The following is an 18,045-nucleotide window of genomic DNA, read 5'->3' on the forward strand; positions in this document are numbered from 1 at the left end:
ATGTGAGTTGTATTATATTCCTATTGGACAATCTTGCTCCAAAGAAACATGCGCATGGGGGAGCCTGGCAAGATGTCTCAGAAATAGAGCCTCGAGTCATTTTATCCTTAAAAACTTAACTTTAGAGTAAGAAAAACAATTGCCTGCAGATGACTAAACGAACATCATACAAGAAATACCAGTCTCAAGTCACAAGTAGGGCACAATCAGTGGATATTTACTGCATTTCTCTATGAAAGAGGAAACGAAGTATTGCTGAATGCCAGCAACAGGCCAAGCTCCACACTACAATAAGATGTTCACACTCATTTTGTCACACTCATTTCACATAACAACCCTATGAGGCAGTGAGTACTCTCTACCTCAAATGAGACAGAGACCCATTTTACAGTTAAAAAAATATGTATAGATTAACTAAGGTTACATAGTTAAGTCAATGGTAATGTCCCAATTTCCACACAGTTCCATGCTAATTACTATACAGGGGTTATCACTAAAGCCTGGTGAATATTATATTATTTTCTTTCAATTTTGAGTTTGTTTCATATTTTCTATGATAAAAAATTAAACAAAAAATCAAACTTGGTGACTGAAATGTCCCCAAAGATGTCCTGATGTTGAACTAAATTAACTACACTGCAAGCTTCATTATAACTGGGAAACTAGAGAAGGGGTATATTCAAAGACTTGAGTCATAAATCCAGCATGTATCAATCAAGTCCCATATATACATATACCAGTTCCCATATGTCAACCGTATTTCCTAAGATTCCTAGACTTCCCTCTCCTCATCTGTACATGCAGACACCAAGTACATTACAATTAAGTATAAAAATCCTTGATAAAACAATCTAACCTACTTTAATCATCTTTCACTTCTCAAAAGCCTGTCTGCATCTTTGAGCATCTAATTAAAATCCTACTTCTTTTCAGAAAAATTTCACCACACTTGAAAACAATGGCTTTTTCTACCCATAAACTCCTGCCCCCCCAGTCTGTACTGCTTGTCTCAGAAAGGAGAGCGCACCATAATAGGTTAGACTTTGTCACGACAGCAACACATTGTGTCAGACAGTTCTGTCCGCCCTTAAGTTTTAAACCACTTAGCACTGTTCTCTAGGAACTTAAATACACTGCCAGGTATAGATGAGCACTGATACTAAGAAAAGTATTCCAGGCCAGAGAAAATAGTAATACCTATTTAGGCTATGAATATCTCCTGCAGTTAGCTTTTATAAATGATCCATGAATTTGCAGAGCAGGAACTTCTGCATAGAGAAAGAACACTTATTTATGCCTCCCTATTCACTGACTAGTACTAAAACTATCCAAATGAAAATGAAAGTTGGTATTTGGTTCAGTCAAAAGAATCAGCAACACCATCTCAAAAATTTAGAATACAAAGACATCAGAAGAGCTTTTAGTAAAAATATTATCAATACAGATCTGATTAATTCTCCAAGGTCAACAGAAAATATACATTTCCTAAGTCAGCGATTTTCAAACTTTTTCATCTCATGGAACACATAAATTCCTAAAATTTCATGACACAACAAAAATATATCTTTTACCAATCTGACAAACAAAAAAAGCATAATTTTGACTCATTCACACCAGATGGCAATTATGTTGGCTGTTGTCATTTTTTAAATTGACGATTTAATTTAAGAGTGAAGAGGTCAGTGTCTCTTGACTGACTGACTAGTCAGATATTGCATGTTTTAAAAATTCTTATGACACTCCAGTTGAAAATCGCTATCCGAAGTCATTACAAGGAGGATTTACTTAAGAGAAATAGTAGTTACTAAAATCCAACCTACAACTATATAAAATTCTTATTAGTAAAATTAAGTGCAATCAATTTATTTGATTTTATTTTACAGTAAGTCAAGCCTTCCCATTTATACCTTGTTCTACTTCTGAAATGAGTAAATATTTTTTCATTTTTTATTGTTTTAGCATTTTCCACCTTCTGGAATTGAAAGGGAATTTAAGAGATTATTTAGCCATACCACCCTTGAGATTTTTTTTAATTAAAAACTGATTCTCCTAAGTAAACTACCTAAATGTTCAAGATGACAAGCTTCTAATTTTCAGTCTACTACATGCTTCCTCAGGCTTCGAAGTACTATGATTTGGGGTGGGTTGTGATTCTGGTTCAACTGCTTTGGGTCCCTGCCAAATTTTCCTATTCGTTCTGTACCTTGTTCACCTTATCTACACAAAGAAGAAAACAGTTTCTACACTTACCTTGTAGGACGGCTGTAAATGAATAGAAACTTGGCACAAAGCCAAATAGTATATAAATCGCTAGCTGTTATGAACAAATCAGCATACAATAATTCAACTATAAAGCAGGATCTACATGACTTCAAATACTTAACTTTAAAATTTTAACAACATGTCCTGCTGAGGATATATGCAGTTACATTGTTTGTGAAAACTGTGCCTGTGGGAGAGCAAGGCACACAATTTTTCTCTGCATCCCTCACTAAGATCTGACACAGCCACACTGTAGGCATTCAAGAAATGAATTTCTGCAAGAACATAATTATTTTCAAAACAAAATTTCATCACTACTTTAATTTATTAAAGATGTTTTTTTATTCAATTCAATAAATACTGAGCACCTACTACAGGCCAGGTCTTGATGGTTCGCATGCACAAGAAATGTGAAGATGTGTGAAGGATACTAGAAATATTACTAGGCCACCATTTTATTAACATTATCCCTCTCTACAACACAGGAACCTTTGCTTATTATCCTAATCAAACTTTGCTATTGTATCACAAAATGTTAAGAAAATATACTCAAATGATAATTTCACGGAAGGGATTAATGGTAATTAAAGCCAATAATTTTATTTTATAAAATTTGTACTGCATTCAAACAACGTAACAGTCTGAATCACTTTTATAATTACCAATGGAGAGATTTAAAAAATAACTGAGTACTTAATAACTACTACACTAGTTGATGAGAATGGATGAAGTTTGGTATTCTGGCTAACTTGTGAGCTACCATGCTAGTGATCTAGTCTCAGCCTCCATCTGATTCACTTCTCTCTTCATATAACCTTGTGAAAAAAGTACATAGACACATTTCAATTTTCCAATTTTCAGAGACAGAATTTGTTATCTAGTGTGATCACCAAAGATCTAAGAATACCAACCTCACCCTCTAGAGTCACAACTTTAAATACAAAAATATAAATTTCTAAAGTGTACAACTTGGAAACCCTAAACTATAGAAACAATCCAGTGCCTTTTTGCTGGATGTAGCTCACAGAGTATTATAAGAATCTCTAAATTTCACATTAAAAATAATTAGGATTTCCTGGAAAAAAAGATTCGGCAACTTGGCCTAAATTACCAGATGGCGATAATCAGCTAGAGTAAATGCTCCCGTTTGCTAGGTAGGAACCAGGGATCCTAATCAGTAATTCTGTTTTCCTGCATAACAATTAACTGTCCACCTAATATGCCAACAGTATCCCCACTGGTACACAGTTCTTTGAGAGTGAGGTGTTCTTATACTTCTTCCTTGCAAAGGACACAGAATAATACTTTGGACAAAGAAATGAAATTTAAGGTTAGATAGGAATTTTGGAAATATAATTCAGTAACTTTACCTTCAGGAAAAAACGGCTTAAATCGTAACCTAACTTGTTCCTTCAGCCCAAGTACTCTTCTCTACATGCCACTTAAAGACAAATAGGCATCCTCAAAGGCAATCATAAGGGCTAATTCCACTCAAAAGCTAAATGTGGACATCTCAGAGTTAGGATTAATTCTGTTAAGAAACAATCAAATTACTATAGCAAACCCAACTATAAAGAATCATTACAGCAAGGGCATTGGGGCAGCTGACCTATTGGCATATAAAGAGTACAGAAAAACTCTAAAGTTTGAGGAAAATTTCCGTGTTAAAATAGCAGTCTAACTTAATCAGGAAATTATAGCTCAGCCAAATAATGAAGTGCAGTTTTTTATTAAAGCATTACAGCCCAATCTTTTAGAAGTTGTATCCATCTCTACCTTTTTTTACTTCATTTTCCACCCTCCTTCCCCTGTCCAAGGGTATCCTTCAATGACTTCATTCTTGGGCTCTTGTCATTGCAAACCCCCGTACCTTCGCACATGCTGCTTCTTTTCTCCACTGGTCATACTCTCACTCATTCTTTAAAGCCTTACTTAAAAAATCAGTCCTTTACTTGGGCAGTTAAGCACCTCAATCCCTGGTGATGTGCACAGTGCTCAACTCTATAAATGCTTACAGACAAGTAGATTAATAGCGTACATATTTCGTCCACTCCTCTCTGAAAGCATTAATCAGACACAATCCATATCCATTTGGTTCCTTTAACTGTATCATAGATCCCTAGAAGGCAGAAATCCAATTCACACATTAAAAAATTCTCCAGTATCTAAGTATAATGTGCAGCACATATTAATTTAATATGATGGTTGAATAAAAATACAGGTGAGTCTTCCAACCCAATCTAATAAAACCCCACTAACGGTAGTCTGCCCGGTCATTATACAAATGTTTCAGTAGCTACACTGAACTTGTTCAGAAATGGTAAATAAAAATTAAGTGAAAAAGCTGCAGAACTAGTATTAATGATGATTTTTCGTTGACTCCCCAAATATTCTTACAATAAACAAGCACAGGTACATTTTTATCTATAATGTGTTCACTTAAAAAAGAGCAAATTTGTTACATCACTACCGATTTTACAGATTTTGACTCAAATAACCCTTTAACTGGAGGGTAAAAAAAAAGTGAACTCCTAATGCAATCAAAGCATAGCACAAAATTAAGTTTCTGATTACCATTCGATTAACACTGGTGTCTAAAAAATGTCTAGTTCCTATTATGCATAGTGTCACACGATAAGATTCTCACTTTTGCTTACATACAAGCCCAGACCGACATCATACATTTTAAAGTTGTTATTATAGTAAGAAACTACCTAATAAAGATGAAGTTCAAATTAAGACATCTTTAAATTTCCTTAAGTACACGTGCTTTTTTTCGGCTTTCGTTTGTGAAAGAAGTGCCTTCAGGGCAAATGTATGCACCTACGTAATACAAAGAGGTCTGGTCAGTTTACGACTTTGAACAGAGAGGCAGATTCAAAATGAAACTTGGAGTAAAATGGGCCTGAAGCCATTTTGAGACACAAGGGGGAAGGACTGGTGTAAGCACACTGACACGTAAATCCCGCCCTGAGGAAGGGTTCCAACCCGGGATTTAGGGCTCCGAAGTGTGAAAGTAGACGATACCGAGCGGTAATCGCAAAGAGAGAGCTCGAATGAACTATATAAGCTCAGAGGACTGCTCTAAGGACTTATACCTTCCCTTACAAAGAGGGTCATAGGAGCAGATCCTGGTTCTGTCCTAAACTCATTACTAGAACCTTCCACACTATTGTGTAAAACTACGCGCGCTTTATCCCACGGCGAGCATGTCAAATGTGAGGAAAAGGGAAATGCGAACTCCTTGGAGAAAGCAGCGCGAGTGCCGCAGGAGCGGGGGAAAGACCTAAAGCCACCTATCTATGCGCAGCACGCGTTGGGGTTCCTACTGGTTCAGACAGCAGGAACACAAAACCGAACTCCAGCCTCTCACCAGTATTCCCAACGTGGGGAAACGTGAGTGTCCGCACATTTCAGGTCCCGGAAGAGCACGTCTTTCCTCTTCCTCACGCGCGAAGAAGTAGCGGCCTACTCCGGTAGCGGCCAATTACCGGGAGCTGTCGGGATCCCACCGCGCGGTCCAGACTTACCTGCCGGGCTCTCTGCAGCGCATCTTTGAAAGCATCGTTAACTCCTCCGCCACCGCCGCCGCCGCCTCCACCACCAGCTGAGGCAGAGGAGGGTGGAGGCACTGTTGAATAGTCTGCCATGTCTAACCTGCTGTGGCTGTTACCGCTTCTTCGCACAGACCTTCTCCCAGCCAACTGCTAAGAAAGAAAGAAAATGGCGGCGGTGGAGCCTGTATCACATTCTTGTGCGACCATCGTGCCGTAAAGGGGCGGAGATTGAAAGAAGAAAATCTCGCGATGTTCTTAAGGGAGGCGCTGTGTAGGGGGCGGGGCTAAGAGGAAAGGCAGAAAGATGTCGCGAGAATTGTTTTCGATTTCGCGAGAATGTGACTTATTTTGGCGCCTCCTATTCGCGCGTTCTCACGTTAAGGCTGTGTGGCGGGTAAGGTGGGTGCGGAGGGTGCGGTAGGCGTGAGTTTCTGAAAGCCTGAAGAAAAGCAGTAGTGTTTACTAACGGTCACTGCCTAAGGTGAATTTTACGCCGTGGGTAATTCCGTGTATCCCTGGGGTGGAGGGTGACGTCATGAGCGCCACGACCATGCTACAGAGTCTCGAGAGCGCTGCATCCGGGAGTGCGCCTGGAAGGAGCGCGCTCGGGTCGCGGCGAGATGATGGTCCCGAAAACGTCCGCCCGGTCCAGCGGGAGCTCGGCGTGACTTTCAGGGTAGTAAGGTGCGCCTGTATTTTACTTTTAGATTGTCAGAGTTTTGAGTTTTATCACAAGCGGAGTTGAATTCAGGCTGGAGGCCACTTCGTGCTCGAGATGATTTCGAAGTTTTTGGATAAGTAATGTCGATGAGGCTGTGACAATATGATTGTCGCCCCCTTTTACCTTTTAAAAACGTAATCGATTCTAAAATTCAGTTTTAACCAGATTTAATGACCTAGTATTGCATGTGTCCATGACCAGTTTTATTGAGGTCCTTATAAATAAGAACAGCATCCCTTTCTTAACCAAAGTGGACTCTAGTTTCTTAGAAACAGTTTCCCGCAGCACCACCTCGTGACAATTCAAATGGAAGGTAATGATCTGAACTGTCATCTTAGGACTAGATAATTATTTCTGTATTTTCTGTTATCTACTTAAGTTACCAAGTAATTTCAGATCTTTCTTCAGACCTTCCTGAGTATATTGTGGCACGTACTATACTGCATTAATAGTTTCAGACTTTGAGGTGTTGTAGGAGATGACCATAGTGACTTTTTCCAAATTCTTTCCATTTAGGTAACAAAGAATGAGGTAAAATGAACCTTCCCAACTTTGACATTCTGTGTTTTATTAATTAGGTCGAAAAGAGTACTTATTGCTGGCCTTGGAGTAATTGAGGGAAATGCACGCTGCAGTCTCTCCTGATAACTAAAACTAAGGTGGCTGTTTTAGGCCACTTCAAGGCCTAAAAAAGACAAATAACTAAAAAGTTAACATGCACATACGTACAGGTTGGTTATCATTTTCCTCAAGCTTTTCCTACCATCATATCCATTTATATAATTTTGATTATCTTTTCAATGTTCATAGCCATTCCTTTAGATTTTGGAAGAATTTTTATTTGGAAAAGTAGTGACTGTATTAGACGATAGATTAAACAAGCTGGTAAAAAGAAAAAAGCAGTGTTGGGTGGGATTCCTAAATAGAAGTTTTCTAGTTGCATTTTGAGAAAGTGTTCAACAAATGGCATTTATTAATCAGTAATTGATTTTTTCACATTTTATTAGTCTTATGTACCAGTCAGACCTTCTAATTAGCATATAGAGTTAACCACAGAGTGATATAATTTATCTCTATTATTTGTTTATCTCTAAACAAATAAACTTTATTTCATGTATAGAACAATTTTAGTTGTTTCTAAATATTGAAAATAAGTAAGGACTCTATTTCGGGGTGGGGGTTGTTTCGTTTTCTAGATTCTCCAGGAAGTGTGAATATTCTAGGATGGGAACCAGTTGAAATCAGTCTAGATCAGGATTTCTCATCCTCAGCATTATTGACACTTTTTAGCCGGATAATTCTTTGTTTCGAAATACTACTGTGCATTGTATGTTTAGCATCCTTAGTATTTAATGATAAAGGCCAGTAGCATACCCCCCCCCATCAATTGTGACAACCAAAATTGTCTTCAAACATTACAAATGTGCCCTGGGAGACAGAATCATCCCACATTGAGAACCACTGGTTAGCCTTGATTCCTGCCCCAGCCTCCATCCTTCAGGAAGACCTATTTACCATACTTATGAACTGTGTTACAAATTAATGAACTTTTCACCTTTACTACTTCCAAGTTACCATCCCCCTATTCCTGGACTGTTCAGGTGATTTTTCTGCTTCCACCCTTACAGCTGTACAATTTACTTTTAAGAATTAGGGAATTTTGTATAGAAAAACATATAATATACATGTAATGTCTCAAAGGTAACAAGCACCTGTGTATCCACTCTTCAGGACTGTTCTAGGAGTAGAGTTACTGGTACTTTTGAAGTTCAAGGATGCTGCTGGCTGATTGTATTACAGTTGTTTCTTATGGCAGCTTGAATGATTTCTTTAAAATGCAAATAAGATCATCCCACTTACATCTTCAATTTCACCTTAAATCCTACCTCCTGGAGTGAGTGGCCTAAGGGCCTGATATAACCAGCCCCACTGTCTCTGTACCTTCTTCCCTCTTTCCCTCCTCCCTTTTACTGCACTTCAGCAGTCTGGCCACCTTGCTGTCCATGATCCTTCTTGCATCTGTGACTTTTTACTTGCTTTTTCCCTCTGCTTAGAATGCCTTTATAGACCTCAGGGGTGATTTGTCAGGCCTCAGTTCAGATGTCACCTCCTTAGATCATCTCTGATGTCTGGTTGTGCCATTCTGCAACCACTGTATCCCATTACCATTTCTGTTTATAGCATTTATTTAAAGTTTATCTAAAATTAAAGCATTTATTTAAAATCTTATGTTCTACTTGTTTGTTTGTTGTCTCTTTTCCACTAGAATGTAAACTCCTGGAGGGCAAGGACCTTACCTATCTCTACCATTGACCAGGCCCTAAAACAAGGTCTTAGCATTCTAGATATTTGTTGAAGGAGTAAATATTGAAAAAAATCTGCCTCTACATTTCAGCTGGCTTTGTGACATTGGGCAAGTGACTTAGTATCTGTGTCTGAGATCTCATCTACATAAAAATCATGACCTGCCTTGCTGTCCTGGAAAGAGATAACTCTGTGAGCATTTCAGAAACTAAAATGCTATGCAAATGGAAATTGGTATTATTAAACATACAACTTGGCTTCTGGTATATCATAACCAGAAAAGGATGGTACTCTGCTCCTGTAAATTTTGGGGATTAAACATCTATCTTCAAATCTTAGTTTTGGAAAAACTATAACCAGTGACTTTCAATTAGGCTACATGTGAGTTTGTTCTGCGTCTGCTCAACCTCAAAGCCATTTGTACTTTGTTTTTCTAGATACTTTCATGATAACTGATGAAATCAGACTTTCTTGACTCAGTTTATTCCCCTTTGCAATGTACATTCTCTTAATAGTGAATGCATCATACAGCTGACCTAAAGTTAGTTTATTGTGCTTAAGAGTTGGCTAAATATTCAAGTGAATTTTATATTATAGTCACACCCTTATAATAGATATTGGTATTCCATATTTCATCCTCAGGATGAAGCAAAAGTCTGTTTTTGAGCTTACAGAAGTGTAGCAGGGAGCATTTAGATTTGCCAAATAACAAGGAAAAGATTAGTAAAGATAATGAAAATTGGGCTATTAAATATATTGGCAAAGTTTTTCATTTTATCTTTCTTGACACAACTTTTCGTTACTGGATTGGTTAAATCTGTGTGCGGTATTAACAGATTCTTATTTATAGCTATTGGAGAAAAATCATCCAACATTGCTTTTTAAACAAGCATTTTAAGAGTGGCAAAATTGTACAGGCTTACTGCCTCACCTCTAAACTCACTCATCACCTACCTCATAACACTTTTAGGCAGAAGGATCTGATAACTTCATGCTGTACTCTGTGTGTCATTTAAACCAGGCCTGTTTTTTCTCAGTGCATAGTCACAACAAATTCGGGGTAGGTAGGAGGAAAGTGGCCGCTTCAAATTAAAGTAAATGGTCCAGGATATTGTTAGGATATTTGATCATTAGGTTGGTCATTGGTCTTAATGACTTTTGTATCCCTTCTGATTGACTTCTAGGATTCTATTTCAGACTAAGGTATAAATGGAAGCAGGAAATATTTGCATTTTAAAGGACAAAGTTCCTAACACAAATGTAACTTTGGAACATTGTGGAGAATAATGATTTGACTAGTGTCTGAAACTGGAGGCAGCTCCATATACTATAGAGTCACACAACTTCCTCCTTTTACCAGCATACCAAAAGAGGAGGTAATTTAATCTTTTCTGAAAAGTAGCCAACAGTAAAGGATTATAAAAATGTCTTATGTTTTATAGTGATTTCTGTTTTCCCTTTCCCTTTCAGAGTATCAACTCACGCTAATTTAGAAATTTCTTCTCTGATTTGGTTTCCAGATTTGATGGTGTGTACTGATTGAAGGGCTGTTAGAGGACTGATGAATACTAGGATATTGCTCATGACCATTGATTTGCCCTTAATCCAGCCTTTTATCCTCTTTGTCATAAGAGGATAACTTACTGTACTTATTCTACTTATTCATAACTATAGAGCCCCTGAGTCTTTGCACATATTTTTCTCTTGGTCAGGAACATTTCTCACCTCTTCCATTTTACTGTTGCCTGCTAACTTCTTTCTGTTTTTTTTTTTTTCCCCAGAAAGCCTGTCTAAAACTCAAATTTAGATATTCCTATTTGTTCTTATGTACAATACTGGGTAATAATACCATGAAATCATTTATTGTTTATTTGAAATTCCCACTGGATTGTAAGGTCCATGACAGTAAGGGCTACATCTTTTTCTATGCCTTTACTATATAGCACACTCCAAAACACAGCAATAGCTAATTGCATTGTATATTGGAATTGTTCTAAATGCTTTATGTGTATTTAACTTATTCTCACAGTTGTTTTATGAGATAGGTGCTATTAAAATTTCCATTTTCCTGGGGTACAAATAAGTTCACTAAATTGCCCGAAGTTACCTGTTAGTAAGTGTTGGAGCTGTGATTTGAACCTAGGCAACCTGACTTAAAAGAATGGAAGAATCTATAAAAAGTCAAGTAATGAATGTTGCTCTCTAATTTCTAGGATATGGGTCACAACTTACTATTTCTTACTTGGATTTTTAAAATAATCTTGAGTTCGGTTTTTATCAAGACTTAGGCCAAAATTCTTCATGGAAAGACATCTTTTAATGTAAGGTAATAAACATACATTACTTACAAAATTGAAAGAACGCATGTGTTGTATAACATGATGGAAGCTGTTTTTCTGTATTGTTAATTGCATTGGGCGGATTAGTAGTGTACAGTATATAGTACTTTATGATGTGTGTTTATACATCTAAAGTATGTGTACATACATACACAAGTATACATATGTATTTGATGATGATTAGTGTTATTTTTCAAAGACATTCAGGGGGTTTATGTGTTTGTAGTCCACATCACTGACTAGACTATGAATCTTCAAGGCAAGGATAGGATGAACTAATTTTCATTTTTTCCATATAATACCACACAGCTCCTATGTAGTATTTGTGCTGTTTTTCTGTATATTGCATTTCTCTACAAAGTAGCCCATCTGCCAAAAGAAACATATTAAAAGTTTTTATATTAGACTCTTCTGAGAATTCTGAATAAAATTCTTTGTAATTTAATCTTTTAGGACAATTAACTCTTGAGACAAAGCTTCTTTGTTAAAAGATAAATTTTATCTGCCCTTTAGGACCTCTTCAGTGAAGGTGGGAGGGAGTGGTTTGCCAAAGTACCACTCCTGACTTTACAGGGTTTTTCAAATCTAATGAAAAAATAAACAACTCCCATTACTGTATCATACAAAGAGCCTCTTTGAATGGATATAGAATGCTTGTTTAGCTAGTTGCACATGTGTGTTGGCATCCTGTCTGTAAGCAGGATCTGTCCTTTGACCAGGATCATAGGAGATGAAATACAGCTTCATAGAATATATAAGAAATTGAAAATCAATATTTAGTGAGAAAAGCTTAGAGCTGCCTGCTTTTGCTGGTAAGTCAGCAAAAGCTTCCCATTACTTTAAGGATAATGCTATGTTAAAAATTTGGTATTCCAGAAAGCACTTGTCTTAAAAAAAAAAAAAGAAAAAGAAAAGAAAAACTGGCCCCTACTACACAACTTTTGAGTGATTCTAGCTAATTCTACAGCATCCATTCAAATAACATAATAAAGTAGAATATAATATAAAATAAAACTGCAGAATATATATATATAGTTTCATAATTGACTTCAAGTTGGCTGTGTACTTCTTCCCCAAATGTGTTTCCAAACCATTATCTGCAGCTACCTCCAAAACTCATTTTGCATTTTGCCTCAAAGCTAAAATGTCTAAAATAAATTAATATATTTCTGTTCTTATTGTTCTTTTATTTTGTGCTTAAAAATGTTTATTTTTTCTTCCCTTACTTGGATCATGTATTTATACATCAGTTCTTTCACTTCTGTTACTTTTATCTTTTTCATGAAATTTTTAGCCAACTAAAGATCCAGATCAAAAATCATCTTTTTTCATAAAACAACCTGACAGGAGTGATCTCTTAATTCTGTGGTTGACTGCGTTGGATACAGGGTCACATTTTTTAAGACATGTGAAGGTTGAGCCCCAGCCCCTACTCCTAGAGACTAATTTAATTGATTAATATCTGTATCTGTAAAAATTTCCTAGTTGATCCACAGTTGAGAACTACTGAAATATAACTGATGTCTGTATGTTTTGTCAGACTTTTGCTTACTTTTAATAAAGCCATGAAGTTTATTCTCTAATTGTTGTGGGCATATAGTCTTGAGACCTTAATCTAGAAACATTTTCTATTTTTGAACCCAATCAATTTTTTGTTGATCTAGGCTAGGGCAGTATTTCTTTTCTTTTAATATTTTATTTGTTTATTTTTAGAAAGGGGAAGGGCAGGAGAAAGGAAGAGAAATACTGATGTAAGAAACGTTGATCAGTTGCCTTTTGTACGTACTCAATTGGGGACCAAACCCACAACCTAGATATGTACCCTAACAGAATCTTAACTGGCAACCTTTTGCTTTGCGGGATAATGCCCAAAACTACTGAGCCACACCAGTCAGGGCTGGTCTTATTTATTTTTGCACATTTCTGTCCAGTATTCCCAATAACATTTATTGAAAAGACTGTGTTTACCCATGGTATGTTTTTGCCTCCTTTGTCAAATATTAATTGACTGTAAAGGTGTGGGTTTATTTCTATTGTGTTCCATTGATTTATGTATCTGTTTTTATGCCAGTACCATGCTGTTTCACACAAGCTACATTCTAATAAATATTCTAAATACAAAGATCTTGTCCTCTCCACTTTTCCTTCTGTATAAGGGAGGGCTGGTCAAGGACTAGATCTTATTTGGTATGCTGAGAATGGCTTAGTGCTTTTATATTGGTAAAAACTTAATATAAAATTCAATTCTTTGTTAGTAAACTTCCTGAAAGCTAGAGCTCAACAAATTATTTAGTATGTTATTATGAACATTGGGGGCCTTTGAGACTGGATAGCAATGAAGAGTAGCTTTACTTAAACTTTTCTTAGAATATCAGACTTGGAGGCTTCTGGTCAAGATGGTGGAGTAGATAAATGTGGTACTCATATCTTTCCACAACCACATCAAAATTGCATCTAAACTGCAGAACAGCCATCATTCAGAAACACCTGAAATCTAGCTGAACAGAAGTGTTATAACTAAGGATATAAAGAAGAAGCCACATGGAGACTGGTGTGAGGGGCGGAGATACTGAATGGGCTGGTCCCACACTCCTGTGGTGGTCACACATGGGGAGAGATGTCTCAGCTGCAGAGGACCCACCTGTGAAGCTAGGGGTCTCAGCACCATACCAGGTCCCCCAGCCTAGGGTACCAGTGTTGGGAAGAGAAGTCTCCATAACTTCTGGCTGTGAAAACCATTATGGATTGTGGCTGAGTAAGAAGGAAGGCTTCTGGAGTCTCAGGTGTTTCTCTTAAAGAGCCTGCTCACTCACTGACCAACTTGGACTCACTCACTCCCAAACTCCAGCTTGAAAGGCACCAGGAACATAGGAGAAACTGTATAGTCTAGCAAGGGCTGAAGGAACAGCTTTCTCCCAGACAGAAGTGAGGCAGAAGCCATTGTACCTGTGCTGAACCTTTCTCCCACAGATCCCAAAGGTGGGTAGTATATCTGAGTCTCCATCAACCTGGCTAACACTGTGTCCTACCCTGATACCTCCCCCCACCCAAATTGAGGGACTGCCCAATCCTTTTCCAGTGGGTTTTAAATACAAATACCCTGTCTTGGCTCATGCTGTGGACTTTCTAAAAATTTCAAAGGTTCTCAAACACCAAACAAGCAGCATCTGGCCTTAGTGTGTCTCATATATCTTGCTAAGTGGCACAGGGTCTGGCACTAGCAGCAGCCAGCCTTGGTTCTCCGCTTGGCCTCTCTTGGGCACCTCCAAGTCCAGCACAGGTAGCATTCATCTGAAATTGCTTTGTAATTCATGCTTGGTGGCCCAGGGTACTGCATAGGTAATAGCTGACCTTGGCCTGTACCTTCTCGCAGGCTCCAGAGCCTAAAACTACATAGATAGCTTCAGACTAAGCCATAGTACCACCAAGCCACTTTCATGGGTGGCATATTCAAGGGGCAGGCTTGTGGGGCACCAGTGACCTGCTTATGTGATTCCTGTTCCATGGGGTCTATGCCTGTATAGAAGAGGCTCTACTGTGGTTTTGGCCAGTCTTTGAAGTTGATGGCATGTAGGTCAAATTCCTCTTGTGTTAACAGCATATCAGGGTTCAACTGCAACAGGAGAGTGCACACAGCCCACATGGGGATGTACCTGCAGTGCTCAGCTCAGGTGACTGAGGACGCTGCATCAATGGGCCCTACAGGACATCTACCACATAAGGTCACTCTACCAAGACTGGGAGACATAGTAGCCCTACCTAATACACAGAAATAAATAGGGAGGCAGCCAAAATGAGCAGACAAAGGAATATGTCCCAAGAGAAACAACAGAACAAAACTCCAGGAAAAGAAAGAAACAGAATGGAAACAAGCAATCTACTAGATGTGGAGTTCAAGCCACTGGTTATAGGTCTTCTCCCTCTTGGGAGCATGCCCATGCTTTTTCCATCCCTCTTATTCTTCCCTCCAGATGCTTTATCTCTGCTTTTCCCTCTCCTAAGCTCCATGGGCCCTTCTTTTGCTTCTATAATTTGTTTCCTGAGCCTGTGTAGCCTGGCTAGCTCACTTCTACCTCTATAACTTTCTAAATAAACTTCCAAAACAAAACACACTGGTTATAAAGATGCTTAGAACTTAGGGGAAGAGTAGATGTTTTAGTGAGAACTTAAACAAAGAGGTAGGAAACAATGGAGACAAAACAAAAACATCCAATCAGAAATGAAGACTACAAAAACTGAAATGAAGGATACAGGTAATTAACAGTAGAGTAGATGAAACAATCAAACCAGTGATTTGGAAGATAAGGAAACAGAGACACCCAATCAGATCAGCAGACAGAAGAAGAAAAAAGAGACCTCTGGGACAACATCAAGTGTACCAACATTTGCACCAAGAAGGTGTGAGAAAGAGAAGAAAGCAAGGAATTGAAACCCTAAAATGCCAGAGAACTTCCTTAACCTGGTGTACAAGTCCAGAAAATGCAGAGAAGAGAACCCCAAAAGGCCCTCACTGAAACATCATAATTAAAATGCCAAAGGTTAAAAACAGAGATTCTTAAAAGCAGCTACAGAAAAGCTGTTAGTTACCTACAAGGGAGCTCCCATAAGACTGGCAGCTGATTTCTTAACAGAATCTGCAGACCAGACAGCATTGGCACAAAAATATTCGAAGTGATGAAAATCAAAGGTCTACAACTAAGATTACCCAGCGTTCAGAATTGAAGGACAGATAAAGAGATTCCTAGACAAGAAAAAGCCAAAGGAGTTCATCACCACCAAACCAGTGTGTTAAAGGGTCTTTAAGAAGAATATCAAAAATTGAGTAATAAAATGGCAATAAATATATATCTATCAGCAGTCATTTTAAGTGCAAATGGATTAAATACTCCAAGCAAAAGACATAGGGTGGCAGAATGAATAATAAAACAAGGACCTTACATATGCTGTGTATAAGAGGCTCGCTTCAGATCCAAAGACACAGACTGGAAGTAAAGGAATGTAGAACACTGTGTCATGAAAATGGAAATGTATTTTTTAAAAAGGCTGGTGTAACAATGCTTATACCAGACAAAACAGATTTTAAATTAAGGCTATAACGAGACAATAAAGGACCCAGCAATTCAATTTCTAGCTATTTATTTATTCAAGGAAACCCAAACACTATAGTCAAACCTCAGTTCTTGAATTTTCCCCACTCAAACAATTTGGTTCTCAACCAAGTTCTTGGAAAATATGCCTAAGTTATAAAACAAAACTAGTTTTCAACCTGACAACACTTTCATGCCGATATCTGTATTAGTCACACATCTATTAGACACAATTCTGTTTTTGAACAAATCACTTCTCAAACAGCCTTCCAGAACGAATTAAGTTTGAGAACTGAGGTTCCACTGTATATCGAAAAGAATATGCATCCGTATGTTCATTGCATTATTATTTACAATAGCGAAAGTGTGGAACCAACCTAAGTGTCCATCAATAGACGATGGCAAGAAGAGATGCATATGAAGTCTGTACAGAAGGTATCCAGCCATATAATATGAAAGAGACATTTATTGAAGAAGATACAAAAAAACATTGCACCTATGTGATACATGCCTCTGTTCCCTTAAGGTAGGCACCTTGGGACCTCACACAGTTCTCCCAATTGCTATCAGCTGCCCTGTTATATTTTCCTGAACGTCATCAGTGGTCTGAAATCTCTTCCCTTTCAAAGGTGATTTTAGTTTTGGGAAAAGACAGAAGTCACAGGGTGCCAAATCAGGGCTGTAGTGGGGCTGAGTCACCTGGGTGTTTTGATGTTTCACCAAAAAACTGCACAAAACGTAATGTATGAGTGGGCATGTTGTGATAAGCTACCAATGCCACTTGCCCATAAATGCGACCTTCTGAGTCATCTGGATAGTGTCCATGGAGGAATGTTTAGGCTTAATGCAAAATTTTATGTAGATTCGTTGCTGTGCCTGCACAGTCATTTTGAATAAGATGGCCATACAGTACACATGCTCACTCAATGGCATCTGACTAGTTCAGTGAAGTTGTCATTGTTCAGGCATATGCATTCCAGTCCCCTCTTCCTTGGCTGCCAGGTTTCATCGATGTCACACAAACTATTCTTGTTATATTAACAATGGCTGGACTTTTCCTGGACAGACTTCATGTATACAATGGAATTTGACTCAGCCATTAAAATACCAAAATGACATATTACTATCTGCAACAATGTGGATGGAACTAGAGAGTATTGTTCTGAGTGAAATTAGGTCAGACAGAGAAAGACAAATGCCATAAGATTTTACTTATATGTGGAACCTAAAAACTAAACAAGCTGATCAGAAACAGACTCATAGATATAGAGAATATTTTGATGGTTGCCAGATGGGAGGGAGTTGGGGGGATGGGTGAAAAAGGGGAAAGGATTAAGAAGTACAAATAGAAAAAAAAAATGGCTCAAATGAAAGAACAGATCAAAGCTCCAGAAAAAATACAACTAAGCGAGGAAGAGATAGCCAACCTAACAGATGCACAGTTCAAAACACTGGTAATCAGGAAGCTCACAGAATTGGTTGAATTTGGTCGCAAATTAGATGAAAAAATGAAGGCTATGCTAAGAGAAACAAAGGAAAATGTACAGGGAACCAATAGTGATGCGAAGGAAACTGGAACTCAAATCAATGGTGTGGACCAGAAGGAAGAAAGAAACATCCAACCAGAACAGAATGAAGAAACAAGCATTCAGAAAAATGAGGAGAGGCTTAGGAACCTCCAGGACATCTTGAAACGTTCCAACATCGGAATTATAGGTGTACCAGAAGGAGAAGAGGAAGAACAAAAAATGGAAAACTTATTTGAACAAATAATG

General features: G+C 37.9%; 2 protein-coding genes across 16 annotated transcripts in view; one reads left to right on the forward strand and one right to left on the reverse strand.

Moving 5' to 3' along the window:
* Window positions 1–6,032, reverse strand: part of FUBP1 (far upstream element binding protein 1) — a 33,493-nt gene extending 27,461 nt beyond the window's left edge. For all 14 annotated transcript variants that reach the window (XR_011650978.1, XR_011650977.1, XR_008426311.1 and 11 more), the window contains exon 1: window positions 5,793–6,032. Coding sequence is in view for 9 of the 14 variants with exons in the window: in XM_045199552.2 (XP_045055487.1) it covers window positions 5,793–5,912 (120 nt within the window). In the remaining 5 variants the exon portion in view is untranslated. The remainder of the gene's footprint in view (window positions 1–5,792) is intronic.
* A 201-nt stretch (window positions 6,033–6,233) lies between these two features.
* DNAJB4 (DnaJ heat shock protein family (Hsp40) member B4) overlaps window positions 6,234–18,045 on the forward strand; it is a 64,791-nt gene continuing 52,979 nt past the window's right edge. Inside the window, exon 1 of one of the 2 annotated variants that reach the window (XM_024565531.4) lies at window positions 6,234–6,503. The gene's annotated coding sequence lies outside the window, so the exon portion shown is untranslated. The remainder of the gene's footprint in view (window positions 6,504–18,045) is intronic. The other variant, XM_024565532.4, reaches the window with a different exon arrangement.

The sequence above is a fragment of the Desmodus rotundus genome, chromosome 3 (assembly GCF_022682495.2).
Source record: "Desmodus rotundus isolate HL8 chromosome 3, HLdesRot8A.1, whole genome shotgun sequence".
Lineage (NCBI taxonomy): Eukaryota > Metazoa > Chordata > Mammalia > Chiroptera > Phyllostomidae > Desmodus > Desmodus rotundus.